The 20,506-nt window shown below is 41.0% G+C and overlaps 1 protein-coding gene across 1 annotated transcript in view; it reads left to right on the top strand.

Annotated features, from left to right (window-relative positions):
* Positions 1-20,506, top strand: part of AGBL1 (AGBL carboxypeptidase 1) — a 248,241-nt gene that overhangs the window by 32,349 nt on the left and 195,386 nt on the right. The window contains exons 7-15 of the mRNA XM_053988729.1: positions 2,707-2,915; positions 7,987-8,152; positions 9,097-9,173; positions 11,286-11,402; positions 12,394-12,995; positions 14,270-14,353; positions 15,395-15,481; positions 15,816-15,964; positions 19,087-19,174. Coding sequence (XP_053844704.1) covers positions 2,707-2,915; positions 7,987-8,152; positions 9,097-9,173; positions 11,286-11,402; positions 12,394-12,995; positions 14,270-14,353; positions 15,395-15,481; positions 15,816-15,964; positions 19,087-19,174 — 1,579 coding nt within the window. The remainder of the gene's footprint in view (positions 1-2,706; positions 2,916-7,986; positions 8,153-9,096; positions 9,174-11,285; positions 11,403-12,393; positions 12,996-14,269; positions 14,354-15,394; positions 15,482-15,815; positions 15,965-19,086; positions 19,175-20,506) is intronic.

The raw sequence follows: 20,506 nt of genomic DNA, 5'->3' as shown, positions 1-20,506 counted from the left end.
TCCACCATCTGTATTTGTGCCAAAATATAGATAGATACCCATGCTGGTGCATCCATAGATGGAGAGACCAACAGACACAGGCAGGTGGGGAGGCCTCCTTTTTCCATTCTGCCTTCTGGAGATCTTGGCATACTTCCTCTTTCATTTATTCACTACTTTATTGACTATAGAACTGAAAAAATGAAAGAAGAAATAAAGAAAAAACCACCAACATCACAGGAAAGCAGAGGAGAATCAATGAAATCAGACAGGAGAAACAAAATTAATGTGTTTTTTGCCCCTTCAGCAATTAATTCTCATTGCTTCTGATCAAAGGGTTTGGGGAAATCTAGTCCTGCCTCTCCATCTCTTTCTCACAGAATAGACTATCTCAGCTTCATTTTGAAAAGAGACTGTTTTGATCCTGGAAGTACTACAGAAGTACTACAGAAAACATGTGAGGAAACAGCAAAATTATTCTGCTCACCTTCCTCCATGCTTTTCAACGAGTATTAAAACTAAAGCATAGGACAGTTTTGTGTTCTGGTCCCTATGGAGCTGAGATTCAAATGTGGAAATCTGTCTTAAAAGATCACAGACATACTTTGAGAGAAATTTTTTTTTCCAACAAATTCCCCAGGAAGCTCTACAGACCGTGCTTCCCAGTTTTTCCCTCTTCCTATTGACATTGACACAGAAAGCTTGCACTTCAAGCTCTGTGTGCTAGAGGCTATAAAAACCTAGATCTAGTCCAATTTCATCTGTCCCTGAACAGCTCAGGGAAGCTCTGAGTCTGATCTAAATTGTCCCTACCTTATGCTCCCCAACTCTGTTCTTCTTGTCATGTTTTATACACTTATTGACTTTTACAGAGCTTCCTGAGTAATTCTTCAAAGAAGATTGACTGATTTAAGGGGTTAGTCATCCTGCAGGTTAGTAAACATGACAGCTGGTTGAGGATTAACAGGAAATCATGAATAAAATCATTGGGATTGATAAGGGATTCTCAAGCAATTAAAGTTTTCTTGCAGAGAGTCAAATAGAAAACAGAAATACAGAGTGAAGGTCAGAGGAGGAGGGTGACCTTCTCCATGCTGACAACCACTGAGCCTCAGAATGCAGAGTTAGTGTAGGTGGTTACCAGCAAGGGGAGGCAGTGCTAGAGAGCTGCAGGCCAAGGTGTGGGAGCCTGGGCAGAGCTGTGTAGGACTGGAAATGCTGTGGGACCAGCAGGTCAGTGCAGGGCCATGACAGCAGGGTGGTGTGAAGATGCAGAGCAGCATTAAAATGAGTTGGCAGCCTGGGCTGGGGGTGCTGGTTGGTGCCAATGGTAGAGAAAATTGCAGGTAGCAATATTTTTTTTCCTGCCAGGTAGCAGGAAAAACTCTCCAATCCCTCCTCCAGGTAAGGGTTTGCTAGCCTACTGCAAGGAGCAGACTGAGACAACTTCAGGTGACTTTTCCACTTTCCAACCTACTTCATCACTGGGATTGAGGTTTGCTGCCCATGCTGCTTCCTGCTTATTCCTTCCATGGCTTCTCTCCTTGCTGATTTTCTTCAGGCAGCATCTTTCTATTCTCTCACTTAACCTCTCACTGCTTCTCCTGTCCTGTGAATCCCCACTGATGACGTTGAAGTTCCAGGTGTGAGAGGCTCTGGTGCTTTGTTTAATGAAGTGGAAATGGATTGGAGCCCACTAGCTCGGGTACCAAGAGCCATCTGCTGTGAGCTGCAAGTGCTGATTGTCCTTCAGAGAGCTGAGCTCCTGCCTTACATATGCTACCTGCCCCCAGTTGATTTCTGAGATCCTGACAGCTTTTAATGCGTGTCACAGCAAGGAATGTCAGGTCCAGTAAGGAAAATTTAGGCAGGGTTGGTTTAAAGGGAGGGAGCCTGGGGTCTGGTGTGGCTTCATGTTTGTCCTGAGGGCCAGGGCAAGGCATGCAGTAGGTGAAGGGATGTGTTTTAGAAACTCAGTAGGATTTGTATTGTATCACAAGCTCTTAGAAATCTTATTTTTTCAGAATATTTTTTGTAATTTTCTTGCCCATGCAGTAAAGCCTTTAAACATTACCTGAAGGTGACCTTTACAATCTTGGAGCCAGGAAGCCACAGAAAAGAAGCCCAAACTGCTATTGCTTGTGTTGGTGTTTTGTTAATTTTTAAGTACCGTGGGTTTCCAGAATCACTTGGTTCATGGCTTTCATTATACAGGTATTTGTGGGACTACATTTAGAAGTTAAACATAATTTCTCTGGCTGTGACAGGACTGTACAGCCACAAGGTTTTTGAATTTGTTGATCTCAACAAGGTGTTCTCTCAGGACTGAAATGCAGCACTGTGGTGAAGATTTTATGCTGTTGACCACTCTTACTTTATTCAGCTTTTCTCACTCCTCAGGAACTTTGGTAGTTTCAGGAAATCTTGTGGTGCTGCAACTGGAATTAGGTTTATTAGCACTTGGAAGGAGATACAGATTTCCAGACAGGACACTGATGTGTTTTTTGGGTTTTTTTTTTTCCATGTAATGTTCCAGGAACATAGGTCATGTTTAGCAAACAGCATTTTACATTAAAAAAAAATGTTAAAAAAATATTTTTGTTTTTAACTGAGACCCTTAAGCCAGGATGAGCAGGTGATAAAGGTGATAAAGCAGAGTTCAAGTGCTGAGTAGCCACAATTACCAAACAGGAAGGAGTTTAATTCAGCCTTTTCTCTCCTTTTCAGAGTCAAACAGTCGCCGGGCAGTGAACAGAGGCTACCTGGGTGAATTGCTGAGGCTCTACCAGGACTGGCATCGCAACGATGTCTCCAACAACTACATTTACATTCGCAGGGGTCTCCTGCTCTGCCTAAAGTACATCACCAACATCCAGCTGGGCAGGGAGACTTTCCTTGGTTCCAGGGGAATGGAGATTCTCTTCACAAGTGTGCAGGTAAATGGAGCTTTTTGTGTTTAAATGAGGTGGTTAGGGCTGGGTTCTACATCCCACTGCAGGAAATTCCATCGTTATATAAATTCAGGATAGGACATATAAATGGAAAAACTGATTACATTAAGAGCTGTTGACTTTTGCACACTTAGTACTTTAGAGAAGCTGAAATGTTTCAGTTTAAAACAATTCTTAATTTCTATGAGACACATGGGAATTCTAGTTCTTACTTTTAGTGCTTCCTTTCTCTTTCCCCGTGCATCCTGATGCCTGCTTGGACTTCTCCTGAAGAATTATGCAATATCTCTATAGGGGAATTGCTTAGGTCTTTTGTGAGATTTTTCTTTACAATAACCAGATAATTCCACTCAATCAGCCTTTTAAACAGAATGCTCATTTAGCTAAGCCTTTCCTAATGAGAAACATCCATCAACAGGTTTTCAGGAGGTTAAATTTTAATCTTGTGAAACATTAATGTGAGTTCAAGAAAGATGCCATGGTCCTGCAGATGGGATGCCTATAAGGTATAGAAAAGGCAGGCACAGAACAGTGAGAGTTTCCTCAGTCTCTCAGCAAAATGCTTCCTTAGCTTGCTTTGACCTTAGAGAAAACCTCCTGTGTGATACCATAAGAGTGTTTCCATTGTTGTTCTTACTGGCTATGTGTTATCTTGCTCTAGAACCATCAGAAAGAAAAGCCTGTCTCCTTCTCCCTTAAAAAATCCATTGCCTTTATGATTCAGTGTGTTTATTTCTTCCCCTTTTCCATCACTGTCATGAAGGATTCTTCTGTGAGTCATTTCTAACCAGCAGCGTATGGGAGACTTCTGGAATTTTTCGCTTCACTTTCCTTATGAAGAATTGACCTTTTCTTTAGGTAGGATGAGGTGGCCAGAGCCAGCAGACCTCCCAAAGGATTATGGCCTCTGTTAATGAGAAGTCCCTGGTCTGAAGAAAGGTGAATAGGGTGGATGGAGACAGCTGCTGGAGGGTGGATATTGGTTCCTTCCCTCTCAAGAACCTCCCACAGCCCTTGGAGCTTTCTGAGCTAACACCTCCTGATAGCTCAGCCTGGAGCAACTCCATGGCAAGTGCAAACGTGGGGTCACCTTGGGTGCACACCCAGGAAATGACATACTAAGGCTCCAGTAAACACTGATAATGTTAATCCTTCCAAAGGTCAGAAGTGGAGTGGAAATGACAGCTTCAGGGGCCTCCAGTTTGCTTTTTTCCCAGTGTGTGCTATTAGGGAGACCTTGGACAAGAAATATCCAAGGTTAATATATTCAAAGCTCAATATTCTCTCACTGCTTCTTTGGGATATTGTCAGTCTTGCAGCATCTCTCCAAGACATGAAGTGTTGGCAGGAGTCTGGCAGCTCTAGGAGATCTCACTCATGCTCTTCCCTATCTAACCTGAGGTAGAGGCTGCTGCTGCCACGAAAATCTTCATTATTTTCATGAGAGAAAGATGGGAAATCTTGTCTTCTGAGATAGACAACAGGCTGTGGCAAGAGAGAAAGAAATGAAGACAGGACAAGACAAACAACTCCTAATTGGGAAAGCAATGACTTTGTGTGTGGACAGTATTTTAGTGCCTTTAGGGAATGCACTGGCTCTGGTGATTACCCTGGACCAAACTCTGAGCACCTAATGAGATTTTTTTAAGGTGTTGAAATCTGGCTAGAAAAGTTCTGCTGAAACTTTTTAAGTCTTTGTTTGGTTGGTTGGCTTTTTTTTTTTTTTCTTATGCACACATATTTATTGAAATGAAAACCGTTTTGCCAAGATGGGTTTGTTTTAAACTCCAGCGGAAATTCGATTTACAAGGCTGGTTTTCAATTGAAACCTCTCTGGCTGCCTATTGTCTGGGCTGATGGACAGATGAAATACCTGAATACCTTTTAATAGCCCTTAAGCTTATATCTTCACAGGAGGAGCCAATAGTTCAAAAACTGTCACCTCACATAGATTAGAAGTGACTGCTACTCAATTTGAAAAGTGTTTAGGGATATTTTAGGGGAATTTAGAGATGTTTTGAATTCTACTCCTACCTGGAAAAAAAAATAATTATAGATAATGAAATCATTCATGGAAAGGAAGTACTTTCTGTTCCCATTCCCTTTTCCTAGCTGCACTTAGATTTTCCTGACAGTTAAATGGTATATTCACATTAGCACTGTCTGGTTTTGTGTGCAGTGACAGAGCTGCCTACTCTGAGACAAGAAAACAGGTTTGTATGTGCTCTAGGAGATACTGCTGCATGGAATGTTATCTTGATATTTTATCACTTTTCCATCTGGTTTCTTAAGCTTGCCTAGTTTCTCTTCAGCCTTCCTTACTACTCTAGGATAATATTATCCTGTATTCCACTCTCTGTTTGCCAGTAGGAGCATCAATCAGCATCACTATCTTTTGTCTTACTGTCATATTGAAACCTCCTTTTTTTTCCCCTATATATCACATACCATAATATTTGTTCTATTCCAGATTCAGTGGAGATTAAAAAGCAGATCTGAATCTAGGTTAGCTTTACATGAGTTTTCTGAGCTAAGGATTTACTCTTCCCTCATTCACATTATCCCACCACAAAATAAATGGGATAGCTTACACACATACAGAGCAGTCTCCTGTCTGCTTCCCAGGTGTCAGTAAAAAGGGCTTTTCCAATACACTGATGTAATCATTTTCAGCCATTTGTAAACAGTGTTACCTTAGAATCTGAGAGCACTTTATGAGCAGTAATGAAAACAGTCCCACAAATTCTCTCTAAGGTATCTGAAGGCTTGTTTCCACTTGTGAGCTAATTTGCTGAAGAGAAAAATATGACTTCCAAATAGCTTCATTGAGCAACTCCATGTGTTGAAGTTCATTGTCTGGATGAACATGCCTTGTTCTTGACTATTTAAATTCACTTGGCCATGAATTAAGATGGTTGTCCCAAGGCAGGCAATTAAACAGTCCTGCATTCACTGTTTGAGCAAAAACAGATCAGTTTTAGTAAACTAAACTAGTAGACTGTTGAGAATATTAGCCTGTTCCCACATGTAGACAAACTTTCCTAATCTTTCCTTTAATAACAACCAAACAAAGGCAACCATATGAAGGAGTGAATAAATTGAAACAGAAATAGAAACCAGTTCTCCGTGGTGTTTGCTCTACCCATAATAAAACTTTCCTCAGAGATGCTTTCATAATTTTCTTTTCTCTCCCCCTAGTTCCAAACAGCCAGAGAACCAGAAATAAATATTAAAATTCTTGTAGTGAGTCTTGTAAGCATGTCAGCTTTAGATGATTTTTTCTAGCCTCCCTACAGGAATCCTGGTTAATCCCACTGAATCTTGTAATGCTGTTCAATCATACATGAGAAAACAGTAAAATCCTCCCCAACCTAAAGAACCCCAATACAGCCATTTTCCTGTTCCTGATTATGACAAAGTATTTTATCACAGAATCATTTAGGTTGGAAAAGGCATTTAAGATTGAATCCAATCATCAACCCAGCATTCTCAAGTCCACCACTAAACAGTGTCACATTTTCCTAGAAGGAGATGAGGTTAGTCAGGCAGGACCTGTGATCCAATGGTCATTTTATGTTCTTTTTTGCATTCTCTTGGCCCTCTGCCTGATTCTGCTGAATGCTTGGATTGTCTGGGTTTTTTTTGTCCAGCCCAAATGCTGACTGTGGGCTGTCAGATAATGACACAAAGTATCTCTTCTCCCCTCTTGGTTGTTCCATTTTATCTCTACCACAGGGATGCAAAATTATGAAATGGTAGTAGAATGTATTGCAATAGTTCTCTTTTGCCTTGTAGCATATTCATGCTGCTTATTTAAGTTGCATTCCTGTTCTGATGAGCTCAGTCTTTGTTCCAAACCATTGAAGAAAACATGCTGAGAGGCAGAGGGAAAATTGTGAATTTGGGTAGAGTACTGCACTTATGACTCAGTCACTCTGACGGAGGCTGTGCTTTGGGTGTGCTGTATTTGGGCAAATCCAAGGGCTGGGTTTTCTGAGAATTGCATCCACTGGTTTTAAACAACTTTGCCTTTGTGCAGCATTATCATTCCTTTATCCAAACTCCCTAACTCTGTTGTATTGAAGACATACACTGTGATGTATGAAGATATACATAATTTCTGTGATGTCTCAGGGGGTCTTTCTTTAGTTCTGTGGGGATTTTGGTTTGTTTTCTTTGCAACAAAAGTCTGAGGAGCTTGCTTGCACAACAGCACAACAAAAATACAAAATATTCTCTGTCTTCAAAGTATACCTGGGCTGTAAAAAATATCTTTACAGGTCTATTTCCTCCTCTGGATTGTAGCAGTAGAAATTGTGGGATACTGCAGTTATTAATTATTTTATGATTAGGTAATATAGTGATCTTTCAGAATAGCTCTTGGACCTAATGATTTAACCACAGAGAACAGAGTACTGTGGGAGTGTATTCTCTTTGAGAGTACATTGTGTACCCTAAATATACTGAAATGGTGGTGTTAACTCTGTTAGTTTATCTGTGTGAATTTTGGCATGATGACTCCAGGTGTAGACGTGCTGAAGGTGCAGAAGCACAGATTTTGGCATGTTTTGGCAGCCAAAACATACACATAGGCTCCACAAAGCATTCTTTAATCCATATTAAAAACCATATTGCTTCAGTGCTACTGTAACCTGTGTTAGCTTCCTTTATGTACCCTGGCTACAATGTCTTGGAGCAGAGCTCGAGCTGCTGAGTCTCCCAGATATGAAGCAACATGTCCAGAACGTTCATGTGATTTTTCAGGTACAATCAACAATGCAGTTTCCTTTATTTGTGAATATTCCAGAATTTAAGAAATACTTGAAAAGGAGTGTTGGAAAGTGGTAACTAGACAAGACTATTTCAAGAGTAAACCTGTAAGTCTTTAGGACTGGAAAACCAAGATTATGATGTTTTGCTGCTGTTTATGGGTGTAACTCATGAGTGGTAAAGGGAATTATGTTCTCACCAGAAGAGTGGCTCTGCTCTGGGAGACTATGACAGAGGGGACTGTTGTAAAAGACTATTCTTAATGTAGTTCTCCTTTGTTTCCTAGGACTGTTTATCTTGTAAAAATCTGGATCCTATCATAACTACTGCGACTCATATTCTCAGAAAGTGCTACCCCAAGGAGCATCTGCCTGTGGTGACTGTAAGAAGTTCCTATTCCTTCCCTCTTCCTGGGAATGCCAGTGCTGAACCTCCATGTGAGGGATCTGAAGGTAAATGGCTAAAGGGTGAGTTCAGAAGGAGGAAAAGGAGCCTGACGTGAGGATTAACTGTGGGATCTGGAGGAGGGAGACTTGGCATAATCCCAAGGTTTACAGTTAAAATTAATCTGATAACCTACAGTGTCACTCAGTAGGGAAGAAATTACTCCCACGTCTTCTTGAAGCTGCAAGAGTCTGTTTGGAGAAAAAATGAGAGAAGATGGAAAGGAGCAAGGAAAAGGGAAAAAAATTGTTCTATTATCCAAAAAATAAAGGAGCAGAGTGAGTATAGCAGAGGCTGGAGATGCCATTGCTCCCCAGTAGCAGACAGAGACATAATTGTGCCTGTGTATTGGCTGCTGGGGCGGGGGGGGGTAAAAACTGCCCTGCAGCTTTTTCAGTAAAGAATTGCAAGAATTATTATCCTTTTCCATTTCTAAAGTAAAAGCAGATAGCAGTCATGCTGCACGAGTAAAGGATGGGAGCTCTTGCTGGAAAGGCAGGACAGCTACTCTGCAGAAAAGGCTCCATGATACACAGAAGCAATTTTTGCTACATTCAATTTTGTGTGGAAGATGCTGAAATACTATAACAATCATAGCAGTAAAACACCCTAATCTAGATAATACAGATTAAGAGCATCCTGTAATATCATTGCAGCCAAGCAGAAAATCTCTGTATTGCTTTGTAAAATGAGTTGGATCCATATCATGGGGACATTTGTCATGGTTTTGAAAGGCAGTGCTTGAGTCCAAGAGAACAGAGCTTTAAAAACTGGCTGAATTAGTGCCAAATTCATTTATTTGAGATTAACAAATGGGATTTGCTTTAATCAGGTTGTAGTGGGCTGTGGACTGTGTGGCACACATAGAAGAATTTACACGTATTTCTCTGTGGGGTCTGAGAGGGATATTAGGTTGAACACCTTTGTCTCTGTCTCCTTCCTACTTCTACAGGTGGTGACAGTGAAAGTGAAGGAGAGGAAGAGGCTGAAAATGACTGGGATAATGAGGATGTGGAGGGTAAAGAGGAAGTAGGTATATGAGCCATAGTTCCCATAATTATCTACATACTGGAAAATAAAACATTTTTTTGTCCATTTTGACGCCCTGAAAGACTATCTAAGCAGAGAATGTATGTGCATGTGGTCCCATGTGAACACACTACATGGACAATAGGAGGATAGTTGAAAAAGGGAAAGGAGAATGTACTGACTTTCAGTAAAAAGTGCCCTGCATCTATTCTATTTATTTCATGCTTGTCACCCTGGGTGGAGGGGGTTTGGTGACTTCTCTGTTCCTGCAGAGACTGCTCAGAATCACATCCACAGTCAGGGATAAATGGTGGATCTTTGATCCGCTCGGCATATGCCAGGAAAATGGCATTTAGGGAAAATTGATTTATCATCTACGAAAGGCTAACCCTCTCTTTATTCCCATATCAGAGCATATTTGGGCTGTGCACCTACCCTGAGGAAAAGGCTAGTTATTTTAAGCCACAGCTGGTGCATTTGAACCTATATTCCCTCTTTATTTGCTGCTGCACACAGACAAATAATACAATGAATTATTCAATATTTCTCTGAATTCTCCCTTAGCACTCTCCCTGCAGTGGCCTAACTGGCAAAAAAAGCTTCTACCAGCTGAGGATGAGGGTGCAAACTTTTTTGTTGTGAAAATACAAACTAGCTCACATGCAAATGTGAAGTAGTGGATGCTGCTAATAAGTCTTATCCACATAAAGTGGCTTGGGAAAGCAAATTAAAGAAATGAAGTTGCAAATGCAGTCTAATTAGAAGTGATTGAGACTTCTGTGAAAGAGAGTTCTCATTAGTTGCCCTGTCTTTTTCTCCTCTGATATTAAACTGATGTCACCCAGCAAAAAAAGGCAGTTAAACCCCCACTTCGCACCCCCAACATTTTTTGAGTGTCCTAACTTGCCCCTGTCTGGCTGGTTTTATCTGACTATTAGAGCTCGTCAAGATGCTCATTAGGAATAAGGCTGATAGTGGATTTATCTCCTTCTTTAATTAGTTATTCATTCAGTAACAGCTCCTCTATGCTTCTGAACTATTTCATTATTCATAAGGATTTACCAAGTAGATGTAAGCAGTTTTTGGGGTTGTCTTTTTTTTTTTTTTTTATTTTTTGCCTAAGAGCTTTTTCTGAATATAAGTTTTAAATACTGTTTGTCTGGTTTGCTGGTCATATATCTCCTGTAAAAAAACCTTGCTAAAAGGAAAGCAAGCAGGGAATGGATAATGAACTTTCAGCTTACGCCCTTTTTATTCTGTGTAAGGTCTTTTGCACAATGTTTGCTGGTATTGATGTGATTTGCAAACATTTTCACTGCTACATAACACATATCCATGCATGCTAGCAACACTAACCAAACTGAAACTTGGCTCTACTTTTCCATCAGGAACTGTTCAGAGAGTTCTAGGAAAATAAAAATCACCACATCAACCATCTATTCTTTTCCATCCACAATTTGAAGCTTCTTATGCATCAGTATGCTCTCAGTGGCAAATCCTTTCCAGCTGACCTCATGCTCCTGGCAGGTCTTCACTGCCTTTTCATCTCTGCCCAAACAACACTTCAGACTCTGCTTTGTGACCCAAACGTGGCTCAGGGTTTGAAATGCCATGGGCAGTGGTGCATTCAGGCAATTTTACTTTTTTCTTTTTATAACAACTTCGGAAATGAATCTGTTTGTCAGGAGTAAATAATTTCTTTGATGGCTTTTGGTGGGAGATAGACATGTTGAATTATTTGAATATTGCTGTAATGTAATGGCCAATCATCAATGCCATGTTTCCATTCTTTCCTCTTGCTCCAACTTTTCTTGGTATGGTTTTTGTTTTGTTTGTTTGGGTTTTTTTGTTTTGTTTTGGGGTGGTTTTTTTTTTTTTTTTTTTTTTTTGTTTTGTTTTGTTTTGTTTTTGTTTTTGTAATGTAGTAGCTGAATGCTTGACACAGTTTGGCTTTGGTTCTCACATCTGATATGGGTAGGGCTGCACATTAATGCATAACAGCCCTCGACTGTGAAAGTTGCAGATACTGTTTTTATCCTCAATTCACTGATGGTTGAGATCATCTCATGGGGCAGGTGTAATACACGTGCTTTTCTAATTCTGCTTTTGTAGGATTGTGACTTGGAGACAGATGTGAATAAATTGAGGTCAAAGCCAGTGCTTGACCGGTCAGAACAAGAGCTTGAAAAATATGAAGCTCTGTGTGCAGAACTTTTCCAGAATTTTCAGGTATGGTTGTAGTGCAATTTCCTTTCTTTGTGAATATTCCAGAATTTAAGAAATACTTGAAAGGGAGTATTGACAAGTAATAGCTAGACAAGGCTATTTCAAAAGTGAATCTGTAAGTATTACAGGACTGGAAAGCCAAAGATTATGACTTTTTGCAGTAGTTTATTGGTGTGAATCATGAATGATAAAAGGAATGATGTTTGATGCACATTTGTCTGGGTGTAGATTAAGTAAGCATTGTTGAATCAATTGCCACATGAGAAATCTGTCAGATAATTTGAATCCTTGCTGGCAATTTCAACAGCAATATCAAAATCAGAATGAGATGTGAAAAGTAAATACTGTCAACTAGTGGTTTGAAGGAAGAGGAGATTGCACTGCCACTGAGTGAAATGAACAGTTCAAGTAATTTTTTTCTAGTGATGCTTGGGACAAAATGTAAGAAATATTGCACTCATTACAAGTTTTGGAATTTAGGAGAGCTGAAAACCCTGTTTCAAATAAGAATCTGAAGAAGATCACTGGGTTAATATATCCCCTGTACACAGAATATTTTGATACTGATTGTGACCATAAGTACCATAAATAGCCAAATGGATTAAATCATACTCCTGCATGAAGGTGGGGTGGAGTTTTGCATGAGAGATTGGCCACCTTTATACTCCTGTGACATTTATATTTAAAAAAAAATACCTTATAAAGTATCTTCCCTTCTTAGTTTGAAGGATTTGTTTTGGTTGAGTCATCTGGGTGAGTCATCTCCAATCAGATCCTTTTGATTTCTGAGGATTTCTGTCAAAACAGCTTTGTGGATAGAGAAATGCTGGCAGGTGCTTTATGCACTGATTTTGCTCTGGCTGTTTTATTGGTTGAGTACAGTTTTGGGAGATGTGTAAATATTTCCTCTTTTCCTCCTTGAAAGGTTTCCTCTGGAACAAGGCACAATCTGTCTGTAGTTTCTTTTAATTTCTTCTGCTTTTTAAATTTAAAGGAGCTTGAATTTGAGACTGAGGAAAAGAAGAACTTGGAGGACAGGACTGAGAGTCTTACCTCTGCTCCCTTTCATTTCATTCCAAATGCTACTTCTGTGAAGCATCCGAACTGCAGATGGAGAAACCAAAGTGTCACAGAGATGGGACCAGATCCAGGAGAACAGGATTTCAAAGTCCCATTGCAGAGCTGGAGAAAGGAAGAGCAATGCATATGGAATAAGAATGATGAAAAGAGAGACATTGTTGAAGAAGTCCAGGATAAAGACTTCTGTGGGGAGGAAGATCCAGCCAGGAGTCATGTGTTTGCTTTGTGTTCTCTCCTAAAAGATGCTGCTTGGTACAAAAAAATGTTTTACCCTCATTGTGAGGCCTCGATCAATCCTAGTCCTGAAGGGAGGCTGGAGAGCTCCGATATAGTTAGAAATCTTCTGGAGAAACACCAAGGGGATATCCCATTCCACAACCCTTGTTTCTATGCAGCCAGGGCCATATGTGTGAAGTCCATCCCAGGCTACAGAGAGCTGGCATTCCCGGATTTCTGGGGTCACCAGCCACCTCCTTACAGCAAGCCCGTGTTGGAACGCAAGCATGGGGTCCAAAGGTGATTGTGCTTTAATGGAGTGACCACATTGAGAGCTCTTGGGCCCAAAACTGGTTTATGTAGGTTCTGACTCTAACAGCTCTGAATGCCTTAGGAGGTTATTGAACAATTTTTTTGCTACCCAGTTATTTGCCTCAATTGATCAATAAATTAATCAATATACCTAAATTTGTGATGGGAATCTAAGTTGGGTTGTTAACCTTGTTAGAACACAAATGAGAACAAGTCCATTTTAGAGATGGAGAAGCCTCTGTGTCCTTGTGAGATATGTTTTTACCTTCAATCTTACTCTTTATTCAGCCACCTTTAGTGCTTGCAGCATTGATCCCATATGTTTCTTTGAGGGAAAATCCCATCTGTCCTTTCAGAAAAGACCTGTCATTATTTAGGTGCTCAGATGAGTGGGAAGCTCTGTTCTGAAGTCAGGCTGGGAGAGAAAGCTCTTATAACTACAGTTTTTTGGCTTGACATAGGCTTATATGCAATGACTTTATATTTCTTATATGCAATGACTTTATATTTCTTTTTAGTGGTCTAGGGGATTATTAGCAGGCAGCAAAGATGGTGGATTCTATGCTAAACTTTAGAGTTGATCAACTAATGGCATTTGTTGAAACCACTGATTTCTGACTGTTGGGAGAATAATTCTTTCTGCAGTAAATATATAAGCTAGAAATCTTATTTAGAGGGAAAATCACTCTACCATCTTCTTGCACTGTTGCTCTAAAAGCTCTGTTTTTATGGCTACAACAACATGTGTAACTGTACGTCTGAAATGGGACTAATCATATCATGCTTCAAGGCATAACATGATTGCTTCAAAGGTCAGGAAGAAAATCTGGTATTCCACATTTGATCATCTTCAGGGATCAGAGAAGCTCTGTTTAATGAGTAGAAATCAGCTTGACTTATAGTCAATATTCACTATGAGTCAGACTAGTAGGTTTGTAAGTAATGGCAGATATTTCCTCACAGGGTAAGACTGGCTGCTTGGGGGTTGGCATTGACTGGGAAGAACTGAGGATAAATCAAATTTGACACAATCCAGTAGTGAATAAATAATCTTCCAGAATCAGTCATTTAACCCAAAAGGTAACTTGTAATGGGGATGGAGCAGAAGTGTTCTCATGATGGGGAAAAAAGTTTACCTGGAATTAGCAAATGGAAGTCCTTTCCAGTACTTAAAAAGAATTTCCTAAGACTCTTTCTAGAATATATCAATATTTCTCACGCTGTCACTACATTTTGCTGATTTGCTGCTTTCTTTTTCCCAGGGACAAAGTCCTTGATGATGTTCGCCGCCTAATCCAGCCGGGGGATGTGATTGGAAGAACTGTGTTTGATTTAGATGATCCCAGGTGGGCCACTTCAAATGAATGCTGCAACCAGGGGCACTGTCAGTGCTGTCACTGAGCTCAGTTTACTTGATCAGCCCTGATAAATGCAAAGTAACAGGGGGTAAAGGCCTAACAGAGAAAATATCCAGGAGAGGTAGATTGTTTCTAGGTGACTCCAGGGGAAGGATCTGTTGTGGAAGCCACGGGAGCAGAAAATCATCAGAACTTTTAGATAGAACAAGAAAATCCATACACCAAAGGGACTGTAGGTTTTCCCTGGATCTGTCTGCATTGCATGCAGTGATTTGGAACAGAGAGGTGAAGACCAGTGCTGGGAACTGTACTGACAAATCCATCTTCTCCACCCCCTGTGGCAGAATTTCCCCTTGATTGTCTGCACAGCCAGTGCCACAGGCTGTAGATGTACCCTGTTTCATAAGTGTGACACTCACACAGCACTTCAAAAAAACCCCTCAAACATCTGGCCTCGTGAAAGCTCTAAGCACTCAACTATGGTCTGTGAGAAGATGTAGCACTGGGCAGTTGAGAGGGTCCCAAATTTTAAAGAAATTGCATTCAGAGGAAGGATAGGTGACTTGGAAAACATTCTTTGGAGTAAAAATGGGGTGAGAGTTTGAGGTATGAGAAAGTTATGAAGTTGCTTAGGATGAATTTAAGAGTTTCTAAGCAGTTGGTGAAAGAAACTATAGATGAAGGAAGAGTATATATAGAGTAATTGCATAAAGCTGCCTTCTGCAATTAATGAAATAATAGGAATAGTCCAGTGGGAAAGTAACTTGAATAAAGAAAGCAAACATGGACAGTGACAAAAGAGAGTATTGGCAAAAGAAAAGATGCGATTTAGAATTATTAAGCAGGAGTAGAGAGAAAAGTTACATTGGATAGGAAGGTTATGGATTTGCTCACCTCCTCCTTCTTCCCAGGGTCTTGCTTATTAAAAAAAATATATATATTAAAGCTAATTTAGCATAGAAAAGGTCCTGGGGAAGACTTGTCTTTGAATCAGTCTGCTACAGGTGTCCTTGCTTTGCTTTCCAGCAGTCTCTCAAGCCCGGCTGCTCCAGGCTGTCTGACATTTTTCTCCAAGTTTGAGTCGGGAAACCTTCGGAAGGCGATCCAAGTGCGTGAGTAAGTACCCCTGCACAGAGGTGTCCCAGCCTGCCTGCTGCTGTGACCACAGCATGGGATGGTGGCCTTCTCCTGGGTTTGCAAAGGGTCAGCCAGGGAAGCAGATTAGATGATGTGGAGCTTATTATGCCTTCTAACACCTGGATGTCATGGAAGGAACATGATTAAGAAAATAGAGCTCAAAATATTTTGACTATTATAGTGTGAGTATTTAATGGTGTTTGATGGTGATGCTCACAAAATATCAATCAATTTGACTGCATAGCCTGCTGTCTGCATGTTCAGTGGCAGATGGGGTGTTCATGGCCACTGCTACCATTATTTTCCTTTATAGGTTTGAGTATGACCTAATTATGAATGCAGATGTGAACAGCAACCAGCACCACCAGTGGTTCTACTTCGAGGTCCGTGACATGAAGTCGGTGGTTCCCTATCGCTTCAACATCATCAACTGCGAGAAGTTCAACAGCCAGTTTAATTATGGTATGAGCCTTTGGGGAATCGGGGCAGCCTTCTCTTCACAACAATATCTCTTTAATGCCATAAAGGTTTCAAACTCTCCATGTCTGTAAGGGAGACTGTAAATTCAATCTTAGCTGCCCTGAAGTCCACTGAAAAAGTCACTTTAGATTTGTCAAGGAACATTTGTCTATCCTCAGGAGGACTGAGGAGGAAACTGAATATTGAGACTTGGGAGAGGATTTGTGGGGGGAAATAAACATCACTGTTGTGTTTATAGACCAGAACTGAAGAAGAATAGCACTAGGGTTGGGAGAGCTGGGGGGAAAGACAATCAGTGGGAACTGAATGAGCAGCATAGGATTGGAAAGTACTTCTAAGATTTAAATAAATGCGATAATCCTCAAACAAATATTCATGATTCTTTGGTTTTATCTCGTAAGACATCTTTGGACCTACTGAAATTTCTGTTGATACTAATGATGATAAAAAATTCTGTTCCTTCCTGTCCTTGAGCTCCTGTCATGGTTCAGGAGGAAGGCAGAATTGTTCAGAAACAGGCAGGGCAAATCCTATCTTTCAATGCCCATTTTAGAAAGAAATTATTTCTTGTGCAAGGAGACTGTGGATTGAATTCTTAGCTGGCATGGGCTGGGGGTTTTTTTGTTTGTTTCCATGGAGCTCTGTTAATTTACACAAGCTCAAGACCTGGCTCAAAATGTTTAATTAGTCCATAATATTAGACTCTGCATTCCTCTGAAGCCCTGTGGCTACAGCCTCTAGCATCACCAGGACGGCTCTCTGAGGATCAATGTACCTATAACAAACAGCCTTAGGAGTTGGAATCACTCGTATGTGTGAGACTGGCTGGATGAGTGACATGACAAATTAAAAGGCATTTACTTTTTAACCCAAAGGACTGAAGTTCAAGTATTCATACAGACCCCAATTGAATTCTTTTGGTCATCTTATAATGCTTACCTGAATTATCAAACAATTCAGTGTGGTGTGTGTGGTAGGAACCTGAAAATGAAGGATGTTGATGTAGCCCCTAGTGCCTTCACTCTTGTAGCCAGAGATTCAGGCTATTATTGGTGGAAGGTTGTTATCTGCTAGTTTGGCTGTTGTCAGCATTTATAATCTAATTTTGTGTACCTGAAACTGCACATGACTCATATGTTCAAGCATGCAATGAATAATATATTTGGAAGAGAAATATGAAAATACCATCTGGACTAAGGAGGGAGGCTAAGCCATGGCTTGCTTTTGGATGGCTTGTTTGTGGGGTTGGCTATTAACAATTCCTCTGTGGGTTCCTTCCGCTGCTCTGAGCGGGCAGTGAAGCTCCAGCTTTTCTGGCTTGGCTGAGCAAGGCTCACTACCCCTTCCAGCACATGCAGAGTATTTACACAGAGCAGTGGTAAGAGATGCTGTTTGTTTGTCACATTCCCTCTGCACCTTCCTGGGCTAATGCCCACACTCTGAGACAAAAAGCCTGCAGTTGTGATGTAGTGCCAAAGTGCCCTGGGTGGCAATTCTTTGCAGCTCCTGGTTACTTGTCTGGTTTGATTTTTCCCATTTGCTCTTGGTTAGATGGCACTGTGTGACTTTGAAACCAGCAGAAAGGATTTTTAATGAAATAGTTGTGGCCAGGAGCAGAGCAAGACAGGAGGCACAGCCTCCACCTCTCTTCTTTCCCCTCTTTCACTAACTTACTCTGCCATGGCAGATTTTATCAGAACCCTGATTTCAGTTTGTTTTCTAAAACTGAGCATTTCCACAGGGGAAGTAAAAAGGAAAAACTATTTTTTTTTTAATTAGAATATGATGTCAGACTAGTAGCAACCATTGCTCTGAGACAATATTGTGTGTCAGAAGGGCAGACACTGAGCCTCACATCCCTTCACTGATCAGCTGGGCACCTGGACAGGCCTGTGTCTCTCAAAATTCGTGGTGGCCATGTCCTGGTACCAAACACAGAACTGCCTCTTGTACATAACTCACAGCACTGGTTCAGAAAACAGCATTATAGAGGTTGCTCCTGGCTGTGGTGGGTTAGTGCTGCCCCACAGCACAGCCCAAGGTGAGCTGGAAAAGCATCACTGCTGATACTTTCTGGCTCCAACAGTGCTGGGGAGTTTAACAGAGAAACCCAAAGGAAGAAGGGAATTGAATAGCTGTCAATACAGATGTTCATCAGTATTAATGATTTTCAAGCATCACCTACCCCCAGCACAAGAACAGCCAAGAGAAGGCTCGAGGGGCAACTTATCAACATGCAAAAAATACTTGGGAGGGCATTTTTTTCTTTCTTAAAGAAGTGGTGCCAGCATCATTGCTGGGCTCAGCTGTGACTGTGCTGGGTCCACTGGAGCTGCTGACAGGAGCCTCCCCTGCAGCCCCTGGCCAGGGACACCCTGTGCAGAGAGCTCAGCATACTCACCCTGCCCTAAAGAGCAGGCAGGTGTGTGAAATTGATACAAAATCTCCCTGCAGACGGGCTGCCTTCATGGAACTGTGAGTAATGGACGTGCAACTCAGATCAGAGAAAGCCTTACCCCCTCAGGGCATGAAATGGTAATATTTTGGAGGTCAGGAAGAGGTCATGCTCTGGGATAATGCAGTACAAAGATGGATGCTATTGTTATCAGCACTTATGATGCTTAGGTGGTATTTAGGACTAATAATGAGTTTAAAACCTTTTAGTTTTGCTTGCTGATTTTGGAAGGCAGGGTTCTGGATGCAACACAGATCTCTGATACTATGGTAGGATTAAGAGTTCAATAATAGTGCAGCCAAGCATAAAATATTAGACTAACCAAATTACTGATCTTGTTGATGCCTTGATTCATATTATTTTCTTTCTCTTCCTCTGTCTGTAAACAAAATGGTTTGTAAAGGCCAGAAGAATAATTTATTTTTTAATAAACTCTATTCAGCTCATTTCTTCTGGAGGGACTTTTTGTACAGATGTGGCTGTCTCAGAACAAAACACAGGGCTTTGGGAATGTATTTGCTCTGCATAAACTATCAGCAGAGAGAGTACAGACAAAATAATGATGCTTCTTCTTTAGCCTTTTCCTTCCCACTCCTGTCTTTTCCAGCCAGGGAAGTCACATCAGCTGAAACTCTCTTGTTTTCTGTAGGCATGCAGCTGGTCATGTACTCAGTGAGGGAAGCTCTCCAGGGCAGGCCTCGCTGGATTCGGGCAGGCCAGGAGATCTGCTACTATAAGTAAGTGCACTTTTGGTGAATAATTTGTGCCTTCCTTTTTCTACTGTTTTGCTCCTGTTAACTGCACTGATGTCATGAGCCTCTTGCCACCAGTGCCCCCTATTTCATATGTCTCTAAATTGGTGCTGGCTCAATGTGTTGTGTGCTTCCACCCTCAGACAACAGCCACAAGTGAGATCTCGCTCTTAGATGCCAGGGAATATGCACAATTCTCTTGTCCAGGATGAAGGAGAAGGAATGGAGAAGTAGTGTAGATGTTTTTTCCCCTGGCTGGGAAGAAAAGAGCTGGATGGGATAATTGTTTTTCTGTTGCATACTCAGACTTTTGTAAGAGATATAGGAGCTGAGGAGCCAAAGAATGGGTTGAACATATGACAGTGGTGTAAAGGAATCCTGACAAGCTCAGTGCTGATATTTGTGCAAGTTCCCTGTTTCAGGCTGCTTTTGCAGTGTGCCAGAGCCTCAGAAGAAGCTGCCCCAATTTCTGTTGGATTTTTTTTTTTTTCAGGAGTGGAGTGGGGAGGGGTTGAACGCACAGATTATCCTCTCTCAGCCTAGCATCCATCTACAGCAATTTGAGTAGCTATTTTATTTTGTTTCAAGTACTCTTTGCTGGCCTTCATGCACCTGACCTTAACCTTTTCTACCTAAAGAGCTCACATGTGTGGTTCAGTGGTTTCCCTTTACATGCCTGTAATCTCTGACTTCTCTGAGCATGGGCAGAGTTTTCATGCTGGATACCATTGCAGTGGCTTCCCATATCATTAGCAAGGCAGCTATTGTGCAGTGATTAAACAGCAGCTGACTTCCAAGATTAAGCCATGATTGTGCAATTAAGCCTGTAATGAGATTCTTGTTCAGAATATATGAGAGAATTGTTTTATTGATTTGGAATATTCTGTGTTTTCTAGCTGTACATTGAATTATATGTCAACATAATCATCTAGGATAAGTACTTCTTGTGTTTCCTTTATTCTGTGTTCCTGGTTCTCACATATTTTTGTATACACAAGAATATGCATGCACACACATAAATACATTTTCACCTCTACTGAATTTAAATGTTTTTATTTCAGTGATTATAAAAAGGTTTCTCAGTCATTAGAAGTTGTAGAGGGGAGGAATGTGAAACTAGTGTGGTTGGAGCTGTTCAGGCTTTGTCTCAGAAGAGAAGGAGGTGGGATTGCTACAGGGATATCACACTGCCAGTGTTTTGGGGAAAGAGCTCACTTCAGTTCCATTCACTCTGGTCACAGGTATATTAAGGTGAGGCTGCATATTTTGAAGGGAATCTCGTCCAATTATTTTTACCAGGAGTTATTAATAAATATG

Source organism: Vidua macroura, chromosome 12 (assembly GCF_024509145.1).
Source record: "Vidua macroura isolate BioBank_ID:100142 chromosome 12, ASM2450914v1, whole genome shotgun sequence".
Lineage (NCBI taxonomy): Eukaryota > Metazoa > Chordata > Aves > Passeriformes > Viduidae > Vidua > Vidua macroura.
The sequence above is the reverse complement of the archived record's forward strand: the minus strand, read 5'-3'. Positions and strand labels throughout refer to the sequence as shown.